The 25,648-nt window shown below is 36.8% G+C and overlaps 1 protein-coding gene across 5 annotated transcripts in view; it reads right to left on the bottom strand.

Annotated features, from left to right (window-relative positions):
* MPP7 (membrane palmitoylated protein 7) overlaps positions 1–25,648 on the bottom strand; it is a 307,829-nt gene that overhangs the window by 68,614 nt on the left and 213,567 nt on the right. For 3 of the 5 annotated variants that reach the window (XM_041767665.1, XM_041767662.1, XM_041767663.1), the window contains 6 exons: positions 22,418–22,499; positions 21,765–21,850; positions 18,634–18,708; positions 18,217–18,413; positions 17,666–17,730; positions 9,562–9,600 (listed from right to left, as the gene is read on the bottom strand). In XM_041767665.1, the coding sequence (XP_041623599.1) occupies positions 9,562–9,600; positions 17,666–17,730; positions 18,217–18,413; positions 18,634–18,708; positions 21,765–21,850; positions 22,418–22,499 (544 nt within the window). The remainder of the gene's footprint in view (positions 1–9,561; positions 9,601–17,665; positions 17,731–18,216; positions 18,414–18,633; positions 18,709–21,764; positions 21,851–22,417; positions 22,500–25,648) is intronic. The other 2 variants (XM_041767666.1, XM_041767667.1) reach the window with 1 other exon arrangement.

Here is a 25,648-nt window from a genome sequence, read left to right as displayed (position 1 = left end):
ACGACGAGGGTTAACGAGGTGGAAGAACGAGTGAGTGACATAGAAGACAAGTTGATGGCAAAGAGGGAAACTGAGGAAAAAAGAGACAAGCAATTAAAAGATCATGAGGATAGATTAAGGGAAATAAATGACAGCCTGAGGAAGAAAAACCTACGTTTATTTTTTTTTTTATTTTTTTTTTTAAATTTTTTTTTTAGTTTTTTTTATTTATTTATGATAGTCACACAGAGAGAGAGAGAGGCAGAGACACAGGCAGAGGGAGAAGCAGGCTCCATGCACCGGGAGCCCGACATGGGATTCGATCCCGGGTCTCCAGGATCGCGCCCTGGGCCAAAGGCAGGCGCCAAACCGCTGCGCCACCCAGGGATCCCGAAAAACCTACGTTTAATTGGGGTTCCTGAGGGCGCCGAAAGGGCCAGAGGGCCAGAATATGTATTTGAACAAATCCTAGCTGAAAACTTTCCTAATCTGGGAAGGGAAACAGGCATTCAGATCCAGGAAATAGAGAGATCCCCCCCTAAAATCAACAAAAACCGTTCAACACCTCGACATTTAATAGTGAAGCTTGCAAATTCCAAAGATAAGGAGAAGATCCTTAAAGCAGCAAGAGAAAAAAAGTCCCTGACTTTTATGGGGAGGAATATTAGGGTAACAGCAGACCTCTCCACAGAGACCTGGCAGGCCAGAAAGGGCTGGCAGGATATATTCAGGGTCCTAACTGAGAAGAACATGCAACCAAGAATACTTTATCCAGCAAGGCTCTCATTCAAAATGGAAGGAGAGATAAAGAGCTTCCAAGACAGGCAGGAACTGAAAGAATATGTAACCTCCAAACCAGCTCTGCAAGAAATTTTAAGGGGGACTCTTAAAATTCCCCTTTAAGAAGAAGTTCAGTGGAACAATCCACAAAAACAAGGACTGATTAGATATGATGACACTAAACTCATATCTATCAATAGTAACTCTGAACGTGAACGGGCTTAATGACCCCATCAAAAGGCGCAGGGTTTCAGACTGGATAAAAAAGCAGGACCCATCTATTTGCTGTCTACAAGAGACTCATTTTAGACAGAAGGACACCTACAACCTGAAAATAAAAGGTTGGAGAGCCATTTACCATTCAAATGGTCCTCAAAAGAAAGCAGGGGTTGCCATCCTTATATCAGATAAATTAAAATTTACCCCAAAGACTATAGTGAGAGAAGAAGAGGGACACTATCTCATACTCAAAGGATCTATCCAACAAGAGGACTTAACAATCCTCAATATATATGCCCCGAATGTGGGAGCTGCCAAATATTTAAACCAATTAATAACCAAACTGAAGAAATACTTTGATAATAATACACTTATACTTGGTGACTTCAATCTAGCTTTTTCTACCCTCGATAGGTCTTCTAAGCACAACATCTCCAAAGAAACGAGAGCTTTAAATGATACACTGGACCAGATGGATTTCACAGATATCTACAGAACTTTACATCCAAACGCAACTGAATACACATTCTTATCAAGTGCACATGGAACTTTCTCCAGAATAGACCACATACTGGGTCACAAATCGGGTCTGAACCGATACCAAAAGATCGGGATAGTCCCCTGTATATTCTCAGACCATAATGCCTTGAAATTAGAACTTAATCACAACAAGAAGTTTGGAAGGACCACAAACACGTGGAGGTTAAGGACCATCCTGCTAAAAGATGAAAGGGTCAACCAGGAAATTAAGGAAGAATTAAAAAGATTCATGGAAACTAATGAGAATGAAGATACAACCGTTCAAAATCTTTGGGATGCAGCAAAAGCAGTCCTGAGGGGGAAATACATCGCAATACAAGCATCCATTCAAAAACTGGAAAGATCTCAAATTCAAAAGCTCACCTTACACATAAAGGAACTAGAGAAAAAGCAACAATTAGACCCCACCCCCAGCAGAAGAAGAGAGTTAATTAAAATTCGAGCAGAACTCAATGATATCGAGACCAAAAGAACTGTGGAACAGATCAACAGAACCAGGAGTTGGTTCTTTGAAAGAATTAATAAGATAGATAAACCATTAGCCAATCTTATTAAAAAGAAGAGAGAGAAGACTCAATAAAATCATGAATGAGAAAGGAGAGATCACTACCAACACCAAGGAAATACAAACGATTTTAAAAACATATTATGAACAGCTGTACGCCAATAAATTAGGCAATCTAGAAGAAATGGACGCATTCCTGGAAAGCCACAAACTACCAAAACTGGAGCAGGAAGAAATAGAAAACCTGAACAGGCCAATAACCAGGGAGGAAATTGAAGCAGTCATCAAAAACCTCCCAAGACACAAGAGTCCAGGGCCAGATGGCTTCCCAGGGGAATTCTATCAAACGTTTAAAGAAGAAATCATACCTATTCTACTAAAGCTGTTTGGAAAGATAGAAAGAGATGGAGTACTTCCAAATTTATTCTATGAGGCCAGCATCACCTTAATTCTGAAACCAGACAAAGACCCCACCAAAAAGGAGAATTACAGACCAATATCCCTGATGAACATGGATGCAAAAATTCTCAACAAGATACTAGCCAATAGGATCCAACAACACATTAAGAAAATTATTCACCATGACCAAGTAGGATTTATCCCTGGGACACAAGGCTGGTTCAACACTCGTAAAACAATCAATGTGATTCATCATATCAGCAAGAGAAAAACCAAGAACCATATGATCCTCTCTTTAGATGCAGAGAAAGCATTTGACAAAATACAGCATCCATTCCTGATCAAAACCCTTCAGAGTGTTGGGATAGAGGGAACTTTCCTTGACATCTTAAAGGCCATTTACGAAAAGCCCACAGCAAATATCATTCTCAATGGGGAAGCACTGGGAGCCTTTCCCCTAAGATCAGGAACAAGACAGGGATGTCCACTCTCACCACTGCTGTTCAACATAGTTCTGGAAGTCCTCGCCTCAGCAATCAGACAACAAAAAGACATTAAAGGCATTCAAATTGGCAAAGAAGAAGTCAAACTCTCCCTCTTCGCCAATGACATGATACTCTACATAGAAAACCCAAAAGCCTCCACCCCAAGATTGCTAGAACTCATACAGCAATTTGGTAGCGTGGCAGGATACAAAATCAATGCCCAGAAATCAATGGCATTTCTATACACTAACAATGAGACTGAAGAAAGAGAAATTAAGGAGTCAATCCCATTTACAATTGCACCCAAAAGCATAAGATACCTAGGAATAAACCTAACCAAAGATGTAAAAGATCTATATCCTAAAAACTATAGAACACTTCTGAAAGAAATTGAGGAAGACACAAAGAGATGGAAAAATATTCCATGTTCATGGATTGGCAGAATTAATATTGTAAAAATGTGAATGTTACCCAGGGCAATTTATAGGTTTAATGCAATTCCTATCAAAATACCATGGACTTTCTTCAGAGAGTTAGAACAAATTATTTTAAGATTTGTGTGGAATCAGAAAAGACCCCGAATAGCCAGGGGAATTTTAAAAAAGAAAACCATAGCTGGGGGTATCACAATGCCAGATTTCGGGTTGTACTACAAAGCTGTGGTCATCAAGACAGTGTGGTACTGGCACAAAAACAGACACATAGATCAATGGAACAGAATAGAGAACCCAGAAGTGGATCCTGAAATGTATGGTCATCTAATATTCGATAAAGGAGGAAAGACTATCCATTGGAAGAAAGACAGTCTCTTCAATAAATGGTGCTGGGAAAATTGGACATCCACATGCAGAAGAATGAAACTGGACCACTCTCTTTCACCATACACAAAGATAAACTCAAAATGGATGAGAGATCTAAATGTGAGACAAGAGTCCATCAAAATCATGAGAACACAGAGAAGAGAAGAGAAGAGAACACAGGCAACACCCTCTTTGAACTCGGCCACAGTAACTTCTGGCAAGATACATCCACAAAGGCAAAAGAAACAAAAGCAAAAATGAACTATTGGGACTTCATCAAGATAAGAAGCTTTTGCACAGCAAAGGATACAGTCAACAAAACTGAAAGACAACCTACAGAAGGGGAGAAGATATTTGCAAATGACATATCAGATAAAGGGCTAGTTTCCAAAATCTATAAAGAACTTATTAAACTCAACACCAAAGAAACAAACAATCCAATGATGAAATGGGCAAAAGACATGAAGAGAAATCTCACAGAGGAAGACATGGACATGGCCAACAAGCACATGAGAAAATGCTCTGCATCACTTGCCATCAGGGAAATACAAATCAAAATCACAATGAGATACCACCTCACACCAGTGAGAATGGGGAAAATTAACAAGGCAGGAAACAACAAATGTTGGAGAGGATGTGGAGAAAAGGGAACCCTCTTACACTGTTGGTGGGAATGTGAACTGGTGCAGCCACTCTGGAAAACTGTGTGGAGGTTCCTCAAAGAGTTAAAAATAGACCTGCCCTATGACCCAGCAATTGCACTGTTGGGGATTTACCCCAAAGATTCGGATGCAATGAAACGTCGGGACACCTGCACCCCGATGTTTCTATCAGCAATGGCCACAATAGCCAAACTGTGGAAGGAGCCTCGGTGTCCACCGAAAGATGAATGGATAAAGAAGATGTGGTTTATGTATACAATGGAATATTACTCAGCAATTAGAAACGACAAATACCCACCATTTGCTTCAACGTGTATGGAAGTGGAGGGTATTATGCTGAGTGAAATAAGTCAATCGGAGAAGGACAAACAGTGTATGTTCTCATTCATTTGGGGAATATAAATAATAGTGATAGGGAATATAAAGGAAGGGAAAAGAAATGTTGGGAAATATCAGGAAGGGAGACAGAACATAAAGACTCCTAACTCGGGGAAACGAACTAGGGGTGGTGGAAGGGGAGGAGGGCGGGTGTTGGAGGGGAATGGGTGACGGGCACTGAGGTGGACACTTGACAGGATGAGCACTGGGTGTTTTTCTGTATGTTGGTAAATTGAACACCAATAAAAATTAATTAAAAAAAATTAAAATTATCTTTAAAAATTTTATTTTGGGGAATACAGGAGAAAACTCAGAAGACAAAGGAAACAATTCACAGATTTGGCAATGTAAACTTAGAAATATCTACATGCTTTGAGTCTTGGAATAGAAAAAGGTAAAACCCAACCAAAACATCAGAAAAAAATGTGTGCAGCAGAGAGAGGGCTAATATTCATGGCACAGAAAGAGCTCATAAAACTAACAGGAGACAAATAAAGAGCTTGACAGAAAAAAAGGCAAAGATACAATTAGTTGAGGGGAGGAAAAAAAAAAGAAGAAAAACTAACAAAAAGTCACAGCATTACTCACAGTATATTGTAAGGTGTTTACCAAATAATCCTTCTACCATAAAACCACCTATCATTTGTGTTAGCATATTACTTATGAGATCTCTTCTAAAAATCCACTCTTAACTACAGGGAATAAACCAATGTTTACCAGAGGGGAGGTGGATGGGGCGATGGGTGAAAAAGGTGATGGGGACTAAGCAGGGCACTTGCTGTCATGAGCACAGGATGATGTATGGGAGTGGTGAACCACTGTATTGTATCACTGAAACTATTATTACATTGTATGTTACTAGCTGGAATTTAAATAAAAACTTAAAAAGTAAATAAAAATAAATAAATAAAAATCCACAAGATCTATAAGCATTTTGAGGATTTGGCTTTTTGAGGAAAAACTGAATTCCACATAACAAATTGTTCAATGTATTTGCAGCAAAGTAACAAAATAACTGTATAAAAATAATAATATAAGTTACATATAAAAAAACAGAATATGATCAAACTTGTTTTATTAACTGAAGAGACAGTTTCAAATCTGTGGTCCTTAGTTTGAATTGTTTCTTTAAAAGAAGAAACTTATCAGAAACATGGTTAGTTTATGAATCCTATTCTTTCATAGTCTTTTTTAAAACAAAGTTTTTTTGTTCTATGCTTCTCTTCTCAGGCATCTTACTAGACTCCCTTAACTCTTTTAACTTCTAGCTAAGTGAACACTGAGGTGTGTGAACCTACTGGACTCCTCTGTTGCATGTGTCAAGAATAAACACTTAGGCCAGAATGAAATGATGTCATGATGCACATACATTAAAACACACTAACCATGTTTTTCCTTTTGCCATAGGAAAAGATAATTTTCTCTAAGAGTGAAAGTTGAATGGAGAGGATAGCTATAATCTGTACTGAGGGCCTGCAAAATCAAAGCTTATGGAAGCCAGACACGTTGAAAAATCTTAAATTGCCTTACACAAATCCATTTCGCACAAGTCAGTCCTCAAAGAAATAGCTTCTCCCATAGGTCTTAAATACACTTTTCTCTACATAGGAGAACATGGAGACCAAGAAATATTTCACTTTTATAATAGAAACACCAACACAGCTGTTAGGAGAATGTCTACTGGCCCCACCTCAGCCCTGGCAAGATGATGAGTGGTGAAGATTGTGTGGAACCAGACATCTTGAGTTCTATTTCCAGAGTCAGTTGTCACTCAACTCCAATTGTCAGTAACATCAGGGAACCAGGGCCTAGTTTAGTCAAATCTTTTGTCAAAGGGGTCAGAAATTTTTATATAAAATTTCTCATTTTTGTGGGACTAACAAAAATAAGTCTTATCCAAACATGGCCTGAAGATTGTCTGTTGTGCCACCAGGCTGTATATGATTCATGACAGATGGTGCCCTATTTCATCTGTAATTGAGTGGTGTAGTATGGTCTCCTGCAAGCACAAAGCTCTGCCTATTCCAAAACATTATTATGGGTCATGAGGTATCCACAGGCTTAATCTCATCTGCTAATGCTAAGTTCTTGAATCTAAAGCACCCTTACAGTCTCAATTCCACCCAATCTAGTCTGCTTTGGGGCTTTGTTCAACTAATTACTTCTGATTTTATGACATTCAATTCTTGGAGCACCTGGATGGTTCAGTGAGTTAAGCATCTGACTCGATTTCAGCTCAGGTCATGATCTCAGGGTTGTGAGGTGGAGCTCCATGTTAGGCTCAACGGCTGGGCATGGAGCCTGCTTAGGAGTCTCTCCCTTCCCCCCTGACCCTGAACCCCACCCCTACTCACTCTAAAAACCACAAAAAAAAATCATGAAGACATTCAATCCATTACCATCAGCTCCACCATCTCTGTCTACAGAATGGATCCCATTTTCCTCTCTCACTAAAACATTTCTACTCTCAACTATAAACATGGCTTTGAACTTAACTGCTATATTTCTTTCCCCATCCACTCTTACTCCTTGACACCTGGCAATTTGGCTTCCAGTAAAGCTCTTTCTCAGAGTCATCAGTGACTCCAGATATCAACGAAGGTCTTGCCAGCTCCAATGGCATTTCATCCAAAACTCATTCTCCTACAGTTTGTCACCCTCCAGGAAGCCAGCCCATATTGTGGTCTCAGGGTTCCAGAGTGCAACAAAGTAACAAAGAGCACATACATCCCCTCACCCAAACTCAAACATGCCTTGTGCTCTACAACAGGCACCTCTCTCCATGTTACTGCTTCTTCCTTCATCCCCTGCTATTAAACTAGAATTCCACCTAGCCTTTGGTGCCGGGTTCGAATGTCATTCCTTGTGGGACTAGGTCTTTCAGTGCCTCACAGGTTGGAGGTCATCTGCTCGGCCTCTGAATTATAGCATTTTATGTGACTCTCATCAGATACTGCTTTATGCCACAGGTTTTCACTGGATGGATATACTTGCCATCTGACTAAGTATACGCCCTGAAGTCAGGCAGAGTCGGTACCTCTTCATTTTGGAGAGATAGAAGCCTGTAGTAAAGTCTGCCCATCTCTTCACATCTCCCTGAAGCCAAGCTCTTGGGCAGGAGCCTCCCACATTACGCTGGCTTCGCCATGAGACTGGTTTGGGCCAGTGCGATGTTGGCAGACGTGATGTGAACAGAGGATTCGTTAGTATCAACATACTGGAGATCATTTTTTCTGTTGCTCTCTGGAACCCTGAGATGCTTCATGGGCTAGCTTACTGGAGAATGAGAAATTACAGGAAACAGAAACACGTTTGTCCTGCTGAGCATCCCAGTCCTCAGACCAACCAGAGCCCAGCCTAAACCACCAGACCGCAAAGGTTCACAGACACAGACTCAGCTGACCACAGAATCAGAAGAAACACTTGCTCCTTGAAGCCACTAAAGTTTCTGAGGGTGTAAGGAGAGGTGTTAATTGATATAGAGAGTATCTGGCACACTGTATTGTTCAGAAATGAGTAAGGAATTAATGGAATTTTAACCTCTCGTTGATCATCCAATCACAGTTTTTCTAGTCTAAAAACTGGAATACTCTAGATTTTTACATGGAGCTTTGTAAAATGAAAAACGAAAAAAAAAAAAAAAAAAAAAAAGAAAAACGAAAGGATAGCGGACTGTCAAAGATAAAGTTGAGGCGGTATACATGCACGGATGTGAATGTGAAAACAGGAGGAACCATTCACTATCTTAGGTTCTTAGATAATTCCAGCAAACTTTCTGAATCAGTTTCCCTTCTGTAAAGTGGGGGGGGGGGGGGATTCCACCAATCTCACACTATTATAAATAATATAAATACCAAATATAACATCTGGCAAATTTCTTCAATAACCAAGAGATATTATCATATGCATAAATATTAATCTAAAAACAAGGAGGGGTGCCTGGGTGGCTTAGTGAATTAAGCATCTGCCTTCTGTTCTGGTCATAATCCTGGGATCCTGAGATGGAGCCCTGCATTGGGTTCCCTGCTCAGCGGGAAGCCTGCTTCTCCCTCTCTCTTTCCCTCTCCCTATGCCTCTGCCTGCCACTCCCCTTCCTTGTGCTCTCTGTCAAATAATTTTTTTTTTAAAGGAGGTTTAAGTAGTTCCCTTTCAAACTGTGCTTCTACGCTATGACCCATCACTAGTGCAGGCAGGGAACTGGCAAGGGTAGGAAAGGTCTGCAGTGAGAGGTTGCTGAAGAGAATTCTGGTGCCTTTAACAATTTCTAGATATGGTGTTTTTGTTTATAACATTCCTTGGCATGGCCACACTGGGAATTTATCCCTCCAATAGAGACTAGCATGTCAATCATAGGCTTAATTATATTTGGGGCTGTTCAGTCAATGGTTAGATAGAGAGGCATAACGCGAATGATATATCACCAGGAAAAAAAAAAAAACCCAAAAAGTTATTTTGGAAGAAGTTATTTAGAAGTTCTGACTAATTAACAGCTAACCAGATAATTCAGAAAAGCCCAGACATGTTAACTGAGTAAAATGACTTAGCCACAAATGCTTTTCATCTTCTAACCAAAAATATATAATGATTTACAAAAATGTAGCATCTGGAAGGCTTCTTAAATAACAACACAAAAGCACACTAAGAATTCCTTTATGTCCAACCCACTGAGCCTGTTTAACATAAAGATTCATGCTACCCCCCACTGAACATCAGAATATGCTAGTGCAAATATGCTCATTTAAGATCAAACAATAAAATGGTTTTGAAGAAAGCAACAGAAAGAAAGAAATCCTCTTCTGTGACCAATTGCTCACCTATATAGGTTCCACTGTTGTTACCAGCATATTCAGCATCTTCTGGATGGAGTGTAAAAGCATACAGAACAAAAAGCCAAGAAATAAAGCAGAACAGTTAGAAGCCCAGCCACAGATGCAAAAAAATAATAAAATAAAATAAAATTACTTAAAACAATTACGTAAAGCACAGCATAGAACAGCCCTCACAATGCCACTCTTAAACATAAAACGTTTTGTTTTATATTTAAGTTTAAAGTAATGTTTTAAAACATCATGCAATTCAGTTTTCAACCTTCTTCAGAGGTTCCTTGATGCAGTTTCAAGAAAATTATAAAAGATCTGCCTACGATGTTTATACTTTCCACAGTTAAGAAAATTACAACACTTGATCCCCAAAATAAATTTATTTTTGTAAATCAGGCTCTTTGATAATATGTAAAATGTAGCACTTACTTTGGCTCACTGGATTAGACAGAAAGGTTAAGATTAAGATACATCCTTTCTTTTGATAGGAAGAAATTCTGTGTTGGGAAGGAATAAAGGCATACTATTTCCATTTTTATTTGAATTTTAACAAATGAATAGATGAAAACATTTTAAAACAAGTGATGGGTTAATTATTTCTTGGAATTAAATGAATACTGGGTTATACATATCTTAAAAATATAGTTGACCTAGTGAGTACTTGTTACTTTAGGCTTCTTATCTTCACATAAATATGGAACTAATAGCACAGCTTGTGCAGGTATGAAATAGTTGAGAAGACTCCTCTGACATCCTTATTTTAAGATAAGGATGTCAATATATTTGAATAACACTGAGACTATTGACAGGAACAAAAACATAATGTACTATTTCAGACTACTCTCTATATTTCTGCTATAGGAAGCAAAAAATAGTATAGATCTCAGAGTCCAACCATGATTTTTGGTACTGTAACATCAAGATGGAAGTTCAGATGCACAATATCTTCTATAAACCACTTGCTATACTCAATTTAATCCACACATATGTGTACTAAATAAAATTAATAGACTATGGCAGGGAAGCTTTTATACATGTACCTTTAGTTTCCTCTGAGAAGCACAAAGAAAATGAGAAAGGAAATGATTAAATGTGCAGAAAATACAATTAAAGTAGAAAGAAGATGCACAGGATGGAGAAAAAAAAATCCACCTACCACACTCAACTGTTTCCTCATCTTAGAAAAGCCAAAAGGGGAAAAAATGTATTTTAAATATTTCAAAATTATTAGTCAACAAATAAACAGAATTCATGAAAAACTACATTTTAGATTGCACCGTAATCCTGATCTGAAAAGAATGTGTTTACTAAAGCAGTAAAAGCACAAAGCCACCATGTAGCTTATTAAATGCCCAAATGGGAAAAATAATGAGGAAAAAACTTTTTTTTTTCAAAATAATACCTTCAATGGGGAATTATTTTCAGTGGACATTTGTTTGTAAACAAATATGTTTAACACTTAGTATACATACTTATAAATAATCCTTAAAATGCCCTTAAACTGTCTAAAAACCTTGTAATTTTAATAATATTATCAACTTATTACACATAGGAAGTGAGTCAGGCAGCCCTTTGCTTCATTCTGGCTGTAGTATTTGATAAAAGATATTGGAAAAGATCATTCTAAAAAATACTTGTTACTAATAGGACAGAAATTTAAGAGTTCCGTTTGCCTTTAGATACTCACCTTCAGTTAAAGGTGGAAAAAGAATTGGCAATTTAATAGAAGCAAAATCAAACCACAAGTCAAGTTGGAACATATTTCGCTATGAGACCTTGTAGAATGAACAGGCCTGGTGAGGACACTTCTTGGCTCACTTCTCTCTCCCAACTACAGAGTGGCAAGTCAAAGAAAACACTTAGGAGAGAGTGTGCACCACTGTGTTTTTATTTTCCAAATACCTATGGGTTCTCCAACTGTATTGGTTCTGCTTGAACAGAATTCACAAAAGTGACAAGCAAATCATTATTACTCAGGCTTGGATTGGGAGTCACCCAAGTTGTGAGTTTATTTACATTCATTCCTTGTAGCTCTGGGACTTCCATGTGCATCTAAAACAAGTGATTAGAAAACAAACAATAAACTATATGATACGGATTAGCCAAGCCAAGCCATGCCACTAGGCTTAGTGGAAATAATAAAAGTGGTGCTTCTGATGGTTCATCTGCGATCTCACTGTACCACTAAGTGGGTTGTTAAACAGAAAGTGTATTTTCTGATGGAAACAACAGGATTGACAGAGTGTTGTAGCCTGATTAAAGAATCAGTGTCATGTACATCAGATGATAAAAGCCATGTGTCTCTCTAACGCTGATACACACACGTGCATAAAAAAATTAAAACATCACAGGCAACAATAAAAACATCTCCATGTCACATATAGTATGGTATGTTTCATATTCTAAGAAAAGGTTGTGAATATGCTGCATAAATTCTCAAAGGAGTATTTCTTCTGTACTTTCAGTAGGAAGAGAATGGTAATTTTTTGTGTGGTAACACACAGATGTCTATACCCAAGGAAGCAACATGCTTAATAGACAGCCAGTAGGAAAGAACACTTCCTTATACTTAGCAAGTTTGAACAAAGAATACAATATATAAAAGGTTGATCTCAGAAGACATTTGGGATATTTGCATGATTCTTAACTATAGTAAGGCGCTGTTTCTTGTACATTAAATGCCTAAACTTACCGAATTCTCTCACAGCTCTATGAAGCCGCTACTGTTACCTCCATGTGACAGATGGGAATCAGAGGTACAGAGAAATGAAGCACTCTGGGATGTGACCCACATGATCAGGTTCCGGAGTCTGCATTTTTAATTACTATGCTATACTATCATACCAAAATCACTTTTTAATTACTCTAATGTTATGCTAGGCAGTACAAGTTGGTGGAGAGCTCAAAAGAAGAAAGCTTCTTTCAAGTTTCTTGTCTACTCTCACCACTTCCCAGGACACCAGCCTCTTGCCCCCTTCCCCTGAAGCTGGAACCTTCCACTTGTGTTTCTCCTGACTGGAGAATGGGGGGAGACTCTCCCCAGGCTATCAGGAGTGTTCTCCACCTCTTCAAGAACTGAAGAGCAGGATGGGAAAATCACAGAGGAGAAGCCAACAAGGTCACAAAGAGTAATTCTGGCTGTCTTCAGAGAATGCAGTGGAAAAGCTCTCGTGAAGAGCATTTGATGAGCTCCACACACAGGGCAGGAGGAAGTCTTTCATACTGCCGGGTGCTAGCCACGGTGGCTGGAGCAACATCACATACTCTTGACAAGTGCAGAAACTGTGTCTCTATAGGTGTGATAGTATTTATGGGGGCACAGTTAAATCCCCACCCTAAAAACTGCTTTATTTCACTTCCCACTGCCCCCATGTGATCTTCCCTAAAAGTATGCAATAATCTGTGGCCTCGGACCATGCTCCTAATTGATAATCAACTCTTTCTTAGCCACATAGCATAGGGTCCTCAAGACAAAAGGCAAGAGATAGTATGGTTTAGAACCCTTCGTATGGAAAAGCTAAAAGCACATGCCTTGATAGCATTTTAAAAGGAACATCTTGGGCAGCCCAGGTGGCTGAGCGGTTTAGCGCCGCCTTCAGCCCAGGGCCTGATCCTGGAGACCTGGGATCGAGTCCCATGTCAGGCTCCCTGCATGGAGCCTGCTTCTCCCTCTGCCTGTTTCTCTGCCTCTCTCTCTCTCTCTCTCTCTCTCTCTCACATGAATCAATAAATAAAATCTTTAAAAAAATAAAAATAAAAGGCATATATTCAATTTATGTAAGAAGAACATAATCTACTGAGATGAAAAGTTAGCTATAACAATTAGGCCATCACCTCCAGCTATCTCCTGACATAAACAGTCTGACATACAATTTACAGTTTAGGTTTTAATCTGCACCTCTGTCGACACAAACTCTGAACTCTGGCATTTCCCAAAGAATATCAGTAAATATTAGGGGGAAAACCACTTTCACTATTTTTTAAAACCCCATATGTTTCTGTTAACACAAAATGCCACCAAAATTAAGAAAATACTTGACAAGGTTTAGGCATACAAATTTAATATAAGAACGTAAGCAATCTACATGTTAATTTCTGAATTAACTTTGTATATGAACACACTAAATAACACTGTTTAAGATTCCAGGAGAAAGGAGTTTACTTAATTTGAAAAGTTGTATTATAACAACCTGGAATGTTATATATGTTACTCTCAAATGTTTGGCCTTCCAAAATATTGATACCATGTAGAGTGACTCCATTTGTTTACTCAGAATTTATACTGTTGGTGGATTGTGATCTTCAATCCACAAAATGCTTGTTTTTGAATGAATTCAGTTATATGCTGTTTGAATGAATATCTCTGGTCCAGTTAAATATTTTATTTTGTACCCACATGACAGCTAACCACAAATGGCTAAACCAAATTCTACAAAAAAACGGTTTTGGGCTTTTACCTTCTAATCTTTAAAAGGCTAATAAATCATATCTCCTGGATTCTTTTTATTATAAGAATTATGTAAGAGGTGTTCTTGTAAAAAAAAATTTTTAAATTAATATCATTCAATCAGTTGTAGGAGATATTTTCAGGTATTTCTATTTCGAGAACTAAAAAAAGAAACTAAGCACCATAAATAAAAATCATGCTGGAATATTCTCCTGTAAAACAGACTATTTGAATAAGAAGAGCCTTTTCTGAATACCATGTAAACTAGTTTTGAATATGTTACATACTATTGAAGCCAAAGTTATTATAATGTTTGTATTGCTAAGACGACAATTCTTAACTAATAAAGTTTAATTTCAATAGAAAGGGGACAAACAGTACTTTAATTAACCAAAGGAAATCATATTTCTTTTTAAAGGTTAGGTGATACCATATTGCTTTATATATATGCAACTGAACTATAAAATAAGGTTTTGGCAGAAAATCAGAAAGTACTTTAAATTATATCGACATAAGAATTGCAAGCTGCCAAGTGTCTGTCATGAAAACGACTCCTATATGTTTTACTTGAGACTAAGATATGCTTTTAACTCATTTCCAAAACACTTACCTTGTATCTTTCCTGTAATAATCTAAAAGTTGGTCATGTCAAAGGAAACCTATCAGACTTCTAGGCTGCTCCTCTGTGTCTATTTCTAATGCAAATCCATTATGTAAGAGCCTATCATGAGATGAAGGAGAAAGGGAGGGAACACAGAATTCTATTATAGGTTTCTTTGTTGGGCAAGCTATTCTTTGGAAAAAAGAAAAAAAAAGCAAAACAGGAGGAAGTGGAGGTGATTCCCTCTCTCAAGCTCTCAAGCTTCTATGATTTGCTTATGCTTTGGTTTTAAGAGTTCGTATTTTTTAGGAATGTTTAATTTCAAGAGGCAAACTATTTTGTTTGTTTGAAGCCTATTTTCTCAATTGGTATTAGACATGCCAGGATACTTAAGGGGAGGAAATAGCCAAGCATCAAAGATGAACACCACAAAGTTATGCATAAGGATGCCAGTTTTAAAGCCTGAAGACATCAATATTAGGGTTCCTGATTTTATCTACCAGGATCTCCGGCTCTAGCACAAACATAAATGCATTCTCCACTCCTTTTTGACTTTGAGTTTGACATTGACTGAACCCTTATAGTTTCAGAGCTTTTCCTCCATGCAAACTACTTTAGTTATGATGATATGATGTGAGTCAAATAGAGAGTAAAACCATAGTAATATAATTTTTTTGTGTGAAAGAAGTTAGCTGGCTAATTCAATACATATTATTACCTGACTGAAGTCATTATCCTAAATTCACCATTTAACACTATGTCCTAGGTTTTAAATGCACTTGCAAAATTTAGTGCAGAAAATTATCAACATGACTACTTTTTAGTAAATTTAGAAATACCAACATGACAGAATTATTCTCCTTCTATAATTTTTACATTACAGAAATGTTCCTTAAAACCTAGTCTATGAATTATTATTCAAAGTCATATTACTAAAAGATTTTCTGTTAACTTTCTGTTTTTCTTCATAGCATTATTCTATAATTCAAAGAGCACAATGGATGTCTTATCCTAAAAATCTAAGTACCAAATGTTGAAGTCCAGGAAGTCTTGGGTCAGATGGTCTTTACAAGTATAGTTATGTAAAGAGTCACTATCAGATACACAGGTTATAAAACAAAGTGCTTTTAAATTACTTTTAAAATGTTTAGAACCAGTGTAATAATTCTTGCTTAACTTTTGAGTTCAGGGGTTTAGGAGACAACATTAAGTAAACTTCAAATGGAATTTTAATTCTTTGACAATAAAAGTAATATTTCTATTTAATCTTCATGGACATAGACTATCTCTCTAAATAAGGTCCTATTTGCTATACACTAGTGATTTGGATAATATGGCCATATTTGTTTATATTATTATTATTATATTATTATTTATTTGAATCAAGTCAACTTAAAAAAATAGAAAAGAAAAAAGGAAGTGTGAATGGGAATCAGTAAACATTCTTAAATGATCTTCGAAGGGCAGATAAAACAAACTCTTAAAAAAATCCAGATAATAACATTTCACTAATTTTAGAATAAATATTTCTCAAATGCAAATATTAAAGACTATAATACGGAAAACTCTGAATAATAGACAAAAATCATCCATTATTAATTAACAGCTCTATATACATGCACGGGCGCGCGCGCGCGCACACACACACACACACACACACACACACACACACACACACAATACCTCTGGCATTCACACACATTTATACTGAAATCAGTTTGGGGAGAGCTATTAAAAAGATAATATATCCATTTCATGTAGTTCTTTAAAGAAACACATTTATAAAAACTCTTAAATGAAAATTCACAATCATATCAAACTAGACTCAAATTGGGAGTATGGATTAAGATGCGAGTGGAATCATACTAATGTCCTTTTCAAGTTACACACATTTTATCCCACACGCATCAAATGCATTAGAAGGGTGCAGGCCCCCAATTTAGAAATCCCTCCAAGAGCAAGTCAGGTGGATGCCTGGAACGCCTGCCAGTGAAAATTCATCACACTTAAAAACGATGCACCCTTCTGGTTAAACTGTATGCTTTCTGATGTCACAATCCATGTGGCATTCTGTGACAAGTGTGTTTTTATTCTGCCCAGACTTAACGAAGCAAGAACAAGCAGGCTTTTGAATCAGTGCTCCCCTTGAAGTATTTGCTTGCTTGTGAGATTTATACTTGACTGTAGTTTGGCTCTCTTATAATGTAATTCCTAGGCTATACGCGTCTACAAACTGACAGAAATAACAGGAGATGTGAAAAATGCAACAATACTAAAACCAGATGTTGGTGCAAAATTCCAGGACCGTTTATTTGTGCATTTCGCCTTTTAATGTATGAGCTCTATGTTGAAAACAAAAGGCTTTTTTTTTTTTACTCTTAAAATACCTAGAACCATGAAACATTTTGAGGAGATGAAGTAGGAAAGTTATGGGATGGGGACTTGATGGAGGTGAGGAGTGGGGAGTAAACAAGAGCTGAGAGGAGTATGAAGGGAGGGGGAAAAATGCACCCAAATCCACACTATCTTTTTCAGTAATCCTACACCTCCATCCTTTTTCTGCTCTTATTTTGATTTAATCTCATCTTGTAACAACTCCAAACAGGCAGATTAAAGGTTAGAGTGACTATGATTTCTGGATAAGCAAAGAACAAAAATAACTGTTCTTAGGCACAATGGCCTTTGTCAATGCCCAAGAAAGTGGTAGATTACATCCCCCTGATTTTATGTCTCACCCAAACCTTCTAGCTTTGGAGAAATAAAGGAGTTGCATTTATAAAACACCACAAGTCAAGAAGAGTAGTGTTGCTAGTTAGTTTCTTAAAGTGTGAGTCATGGGTTTATTATAAACAACCGCAAACACCCCTTTCTTCAAAAGATTCACTTTAATATTCTACTGTGAGTTTCTTATTTGCTTGGTTGCCATGAAATGATGATCCCAAAGCTATCACAGGGCAATACAAGCTCTCGTTCTATCACAAACACCTGCTTTAGTAGTCAAAAATAAACAGCAAGATTTGGTTACTCTGCATTTTTATTAACAAACTTACATGATTTCCTGCTGGAAACTTTGAAGGGCTGAACTAGTATTTCTGGTCGTCTCAGAGCCAATCTCCTGGGGGAAAAAGAAGGTCAATGCCTATCAATTTTCAGTACAGATCCAAGATTAATATAACACCAAAATATTAAAAGTCCCAAGGGAAAAAAAAAAAAAAACGGGAAGCCAGGGGAAAAAATGAACACAATGCAATCTATTCAAATTAAAAAATAAATCATCTACTTTCAAATTTTTATAAATCACCCTACTCCAAAATCACTCTTCTTTTTTTCCCCCACCTTTCACATCAATACAGTTTCAGATATTAATGTGCTATTTTTCCATTTGCTTCATAACAAAAACTGAATATGACCTGGTCCTGTCATATTATTTTTGGTCATTATTCATACTTAGTTAGACAAAACAGAAATCCAAATCTGAGGGGATAAAGGATTCTAGAGCAAGGCTTTAGTGCTTATTTTATCACAACTATCCTCGAGTGATATTTTGCAGAGAACAAAAGGTCATTTGAAGAGAGACCATTACTGCATGCCAGTAGCTCACCTTTCCTGGAAATGCTTTGAGGGAATCAAACCTGCCCTGGGATTGGCATCACCTGCATGCTTTGCTTGCCACCATGTTGCATCATCTTGGCTCATAATCTGAAGAATATCTCCCTTTTTGAAAGAAAGCCCAGCTTCCTTACATGGAATTGCTTTATCCTCATTAGGGTCATAGTCAAAGAGGGCTTTGATAAACATCTGGAAGAGAGTTTCATTTAAAAGGAGTAAATATAAAAAATAAAGTGGAAGGGCCAACATTCTTCTCTAAGGATTTTTTTTTAAAAAAGATTTTTTTTAAAAAAAGAGAATACGAAAATGAACTTGTGACATAGTGGGTACGTGTTAGACAGGGAAATATTAGCACACACCCCTCGCCACCACCAAAACAAACAAAAAAATATTTTTAAGTAATGATTACCTTGCCTTCTTTGGATGGTGTCTCCTCTTTGATGCTGGGTATAATCTTAAATGTAATTGCCCCCTGAGACTGAGCCTGAAAACAGAAGAAAGACTTATCAGAGAACTTCTACAGGCAAGGAAAAAGAAGGCAAAACAGGTAGAAGATGGACTGACTGAAAAATTTATAAGCCTGGGGTTTCTCCTCTTAGATAAGCCAAACTGAGAAAACTATTTTTGTAGAAATTCCTGCAGTATGAGAAAGCACTCAAGTTTGTCAAGTAAGTTAAAAAACACTAAACACTAAATCCACTTTTACCTCCTGTGCAGTTTCAAAATGCCGACGAATATATTACCATCCATGTTGAGCTACTTCAAAATAGAAACACAGAAACTACAAAGTGCCTTACACAGACAATATTACATGGTGAGGACAGATGATATGCAAGGTTCACATACATTTAAGTATTGGCACATCACGTTTTTAGGGACAAGATAGTTGTATTGTCAGTAACTCAGTTATAAATGTACGATTAACTTATACAGAATATGTATATACATTAGCTGCAATGTTCATCAGAAAAAAATAAGAACATTCACTGCTATTATATTCAAGTTAGTAAAATATAAAATGTAATAGATTAATTAAAAGGTGGAAAGATTAAATACCTATTAATTTAATTAAAGCAAAACAATACATGCAGTGCTTTTCTGACCATCTCAGACCAGAGCAGATCTCCCCTTAATATACTCTCATGTCGGGCAGCCCCAGTGGCGCAGCGGTTTAGCGCCGCCTGCAGCCCGGGGCGTGATCCTGGAGACCCTGGATCAAGTCCCATGTCAGGCTCTCTGTATGATGCCTGCTTCTCCCTCTGCCTGTGTCTCTGCCTCTCTGTCTCTGTGAATAAATAAATAAAATATTTAAAAATATATATATATACTCTCACATCTTTCTGTTTCTTTCTAGTATGTCTCATAACTGTGCTAAGTTATCATTTATACAATTATTTCTTAATATCTGTTATCCTGGCTAAATTCTTTTTTTTTAAGATTTTATTTGTTCATGAGAGACACGGAGAGAGAGAGAGAGGCAGAGACATAGGCAGAGGGAGAAGCAGGCTCCATTCAAGGAGCCCAATGAGGGACTCGATCCCAGGACTTTGGGATCATGCCCTGAGCCAAAGGCAGAAGCTCAACCACTGAGCCACCCAGGCATCCTCCGGCTAAATTCTAAGGCCCATGAAAGCACTAAGTATCTGGCACATATGTGAGAGGAATGAGGGAGGAAAGAAAAGAGAAAGACGAGATTAGGCAGATAAAGGAAGAAGGAAAGAAGGAGAGAGAAGGGAGAATGTAGAGCTATCTCTGAGGCTCACTCTTGTAAACCAGGGCTCTGGTCTGGGGGAAAGGAGGAGGAGGCCCTGATTTGCATTGTTTGCCAATGTCCATGGACCACAGTCAACTTCCATTTACCAGTGTGAAGTCCCTGAAAGCCCAGCTGGGAAAAGCTGCACAGAATCAACTCTTGCAAATATAAGGAGGCAGCTCCAGGAGAGCACAGAGACTCAAGTAAAACAGGGTTTTAATAGTATCAATCTATCTATCTATCTAGTTATCTAGATTCTATCTAAATTCGATCAGAATTTTACAGGACCGATTTCAAACTGGTAATATCACTATTATTACCCATCATAAAACAATTCACCAATCTTATGAAGAATTCATATAATATTGAATTGTACAGGTAGAGAGAAAGCAAGTCTTCTTTATGACCTCTTCCAATTCTACTACTTTGTGTGTGCATCTGTGTTAATGTGTGCAAAGCCCTTAGAACAGTGTCATTAAGGGTCCAACCACTATAAGAATTACTAGTATTAAAAAGTCCTACAGGTCTATCAACCATTATGATCGCCATCACTTGGATGTACAATGGATTAGTCCATCAATGCAACCTTCTTCCTATTCCTAAATATTTTTTACAATCTTGCCTATATAATACATCTGCCAAATTATTTCCTACAGGTCAATTCCCAACAACTGAATTTCTTGATTAAAGGGTAGGCAAATTTAAAATTTTAATGGTTTCAGATAGCCATATCAAAAGGATCTACTAAATTCATCCCAGTACTGGAAGCATATAAGTAGAACTATGTACCTAGAATCTGCTGACTGTAGCTATTATTAAGGTTTTAAATCCTTCCAAAACAATATTTTTTCAGATGGGTTTTTTGTAAATTTTTCTATAAATATTTTTTCTCTTATTAATTTTTATGAACTCTCTCCATGTTAAAACACCTATCACATATTGACAATATTTTTTCTAAGCGTCACATGTCTTTCAAGTCATATATGTCATCTTTTTCTATACACAAAATTTTCAATTCTTGCAAACACATCCATTATTTTTCTATTTGTATTTCACATCAAATTTAAAAAGTCTTCATTTTTTTGATTTTTTAAAAATATTTAATTCTTTGGAATCTGTTTTGGGTGTAGTGTAAAATAGGGACTGACTTTATTTTTTCTACTTGAATCGTCAATTTATCCAATACCATTTATGAAATGACTTCACTGTTTTCCCACGGATTTAAAATGCCACCACCTTAATCATTACTAGATTTTTTTTTTATATACAGGGTCTGTTTAACAGAGACAGCCTTCCTCATTTTTCTCCTTACAAATGACCTGGAGAATTAATACTGTCAAGACCTAAAATAATTTTGTTCTGTTTTAGATTTCACAAGACATCTAAATTAGTTTCACTGTTTTAGATACCTTAGAAAGCACAGCCTACAGTCTGGCCATATCGATGAGAGAAGGGAAAAGAAAAATGCATCACGAACAACAGGGTAGATGCCATCTATTATGTACCTATTTGGGACAAGCCCTGTAATAAAGTCTTCATATACATTAGCCCATTTAATCCTCAAAATACTCCAGTGAGAGATTTACCTCTTCTTGTTTTCATTTAGAAATGAAAACACTAAGGCAACGCAAAGATTAAGGTATTTTCTGAGGACATACAGGAACTAAGAAATGAAACTGGGATTTCAACTCTGGATTGCTAAATCCAAGTCCTATATGTATAACCAAGTCTGAAACGCACTGATTCAATGTCATTTTTTACTACAATTTAAAATGTTTTCAGCTTACCAAAATCTGAATTATTTCCTCAGGCCTTTTATCCTCGACTGGAATCCCATTCACTTCCCTAAGTTCATCACCAACATGAATAAGACCTGAGAAGTAACAAATTTGGTAGTAAATTAGCAGAGTTACCTACAAAAGAACTGCTATTTGCAACAGTGTCCAGACTCAAAGCACTGTTTGGTTCCCTTAATACATTTGAGGAGACCTTTGTGCTTCTCAGGTTTCAGATTCTGTGCCTCTCAACAGCAATGAATCAGGGACTACCATGTTATAATGCCGGCAAAGAAATGACATCAGCATCCTGGTCTTTGTCTAGAAATGTACATGATTTTCACCTAATAAAAGAATTTTTATTTTGTTTCAAAGGCTGCACACTTGCGGTAGTATTTTTCAAAGCAGAACCACTTGAAACAGATCTTAATATAACTTTGGAAGCCCATGTAAACTTAGATTGTAGAGTGAGAATTATTTATTTCAATAGGTTCCTACAATTCAATACAGAGAAGAGTATCTTATTATTCTGAGGTATTACATCAAATGATTGTTATCCTCTTACTTACATGTTGGAAATGTTGCCCATGAAATACAACATGACCCATCCCCGCACCTAGTGTTGAAACCCTTACCACTTCATGTTTTGTTTTTTAAATCCTTACCACTTCTATCTGCAGCTCCTCCTCTCATGATTCTAGCCACAACGATGGCTCCAGTCTGCTCATCTTTTTTAATGGTAGCTCCCTTTTAAGGAAAACAAAAAAAGTACTTGTGAGTAAAGGTGTGCGTTGGATGGTAGGAAAGGGAACAGAAATAAGGATATTTATCTGGAAAAAGTGAGAACAAATACAAAAAATGAAAGGTACGAGGCAGGAGGAATAGACATCATGCCCCTTGTCTTACAAACACCCCTCTCTTGGTATAGATTTTCTATCTGAATCTATCAGACGCATCATCTATGATTTTCAGCACAATTTAAGAATTCTTCAAATCTTTAACCTCTTCAACTCTATGAATAGTATAAATACCTTCTTTCCATGAGAATATCTTGTATTTGAACAGTATTTTGTTTTGCCCCTCAACAGCATTTTCTCATCTCCCTTTGTCTTTATAATACCCCAGGAAGAAGGTAGGCTGTACTGAGATGAAGTGAATACGAAAATCTTACAGAAATTAGAAAACTAAAACTCAGCTCATCTGGCTTTTAATTTAGTCTTCCTTTATTACTCCATTATGGTAAAGGAACTCAGCCATGATGACAAAGAAAGAGGAAAAAAAGACTTCAATTCTGACTTAGTCACAGTCCTTACCTAATGCTAAGATAAACTAATGGAAGAAAGATTTGTTACTCCAAGGTCTTTATGTACTAGGGCTGTATTTAGAACAAAGAGAACTAACGTTTTGGCATGACATTAGGAAACAATTTCAAAAAGAGTACAGAAATTCTTCATTTATGCATGTTCAGAAGCAAATTAATGGAATGTGGCTTTGTAAGAACACCAGGCACAAATGGTTACTTTGAACACCTTTTTATGACTTTACTTCTAAGAAACTGGCACTGGTGTTCCAGGAAAGCCTCTACAATAGCACCACACAGCTAAAAAGACGCACATTAGGTGGTGGCAGAAGTCACCCTCAAAAAGAAAGTGGAATTCTTCTTACATATCAATAAACACATGTATATCATTAAAGAAATAGATATGTAAACAAAACTAGGAATACGTTTGTAATACGTATATTTCACATGACAGCTATCAGATACATATCTAATAATGGTAAAAAAAAATCAAATCATTAAATGATCAGATGATTTTGTGACATTTTTCATCCCCAACTATACATTCATCCAAAGACTAAAATGAGCATCTCTCCACAATCATTAACACCAAATTCATAAAGACCCATCAATTAACGGTAATTTCTGCCTTTAAACAGTTAACTTCTAACCAAGATGACTAGAAATGTAATATTTTTTAATAAAACTAGTATTATTAAATAAACTTTCATTTTCCTAAACAATATCTCAAACCTTCTCATCAAAGTATGCTTCACGGCAGAAGGGTCTGGTGGCCTAATTTAAGATTAATTACCCATTTTTTAGATTGTTCTTTTTCCCACCATTTTCCTTTTGTACCTGAGGTAAAATTGGTATGTGACATTATATGACTTTCGGGTATATACCATTACAATTTGACACCTGTATGCAACCATAAGGTGATTACCACTAGAAGTCTAGTTACCATCCATCCATCACCATATAATGACCCTGTTTCACCTATTTTGTCCCCTACCAACTTTCTGGTAGCCACCAATTAGTTGTTTATTATCTAGGAGTTAGTTTTGTTTGTTCATTTGCTTTATTCTAAGTTTCACATATGAATAAAATTATGTGGTATTTGTCATCCTCCAACTTCTTTCACTTAGTATACTACCTTCAACATCTATCCATGTTGTCACAAATGGCAAGATTCCATTCTTTTTTAATGACAGAGTAATATTCCATTGTATACATATTTACACCACATCTTCTTCACCTATTCCTCTACCAGTGGACATCCACGTCCTTTCCAGGTCTTGACTATAGTATATAGTGCTACAATAAACACAGGGGTGCATGTATCTTTTCAAATCAGTATTTTTATATTCTTCAGATTAAATAGCCAGGAGTGGAAAAGATGGATCATATGGTAGTTCCAGTCTTAAATTTTTAACATTATGGGGAAGTTTCCATAATGTTTTCTGTAGTGGCTGTACCAATTTATATTCCCATAAACAATGTACAAGGATCCCCTTTTCTCCATGTTCTCACCAAGACATATCCTATCTTGTCTTTTTGGTAATACCTATTCTAACTGATGTTAGGTGATGTGTGAAATCAGTTTTGAGTTGCATTTCCCTAATAAATAGCGGTGCTGAATATATTTTCATGTGCCTACTGGCCCATCTGGATGTCTTCTTTGGAAAAAATGTCTATTCAGATACTCTGCTCATTTTTAATTGAGTTACTTTGTGGGGTGTTTTTGAATTGTAGGAGTTCTTTATACATTTTGGACATTAATCCCTTATCGGATACATGATTTGCAAAAATCTCCTATTCAGTAGATAATCTTTTCATTTCAATGATTTCTTTTGCTGTGCAGAAGTTTGATGTAGACCACTTTGTTTATTTTTGTTTCCCTTGCCTTTAGAGTCACACCTACAAAAATATTGCTAAGACACATGTCAAGGAGCTTGTGTCTTCCTGTATTTTCTTCTTCTAGGACTTTTACAGTTTCAGGTCTTAAATTCAAGTCTTTAATGCATTACAAGTTATTGTTTGTATATACTGCAAGACAGTGGTCAAGTTTCATTCTTTTGCATGTGGTTGTCCAGTTTTTCCCAAAACCATTTATTGAAAAGACTCTTTTTTCTCCATGGTATGCCATTGGCTCTTTTGCTGTAAATTAATTGTCCATATATGTGTGGGTTTAATTTTGGGCTCTCAATCCGTTCCATTTATCAGTGTGCCTGTTCTTACACCCATACCAAACTGTTTTGATTGCTATCGCTTTGTAGTATAATTTCAAACCAAGGAGCATGATGCCTCAAACCTTGTTCTTTTTTTTTTTTTTTTCAAGATTACCTTGGCTATATGGGATCTTCTGTGGTTCCGTACAAATTTTAGAATTATTTGCTCTAGTTCCATGAAAACTGCCCTTGGAATTTTGAGAGGCACTGCACTGAATCTGTAGATTGTTTTGGGTAGTATGGACATTTTAACAAAATTAATTCTCCTAATTCATGAGCACGGACTATCCTTCCATTTATTTGTGTCTTCTTCAATTTCTTTGATCAATGTCATAGTTTTCAGTGTATGGATCTTTCACTTTCTTGGTTAAATTTATTCCTAGCCA

This window comes from Vulpes lagopus, chromosome 8 (genome assembly GCF_018345385.1).
Source record: "Vulpes lagopus strain Blue_001 chromosome 8, ASM1834538v1, whole genome shotgun sequence".
Taxonomy (NCBI): Eukaryota; Metazoa; Chordata; class Mammalia; order Carnivora; family Canidae; genus Vulpes; species Vulpes lagopus.
Note: the sequence above shows the minus strand (reverse complement) of the source record. Positions and strands in the feature narration are given on the sequence as shown.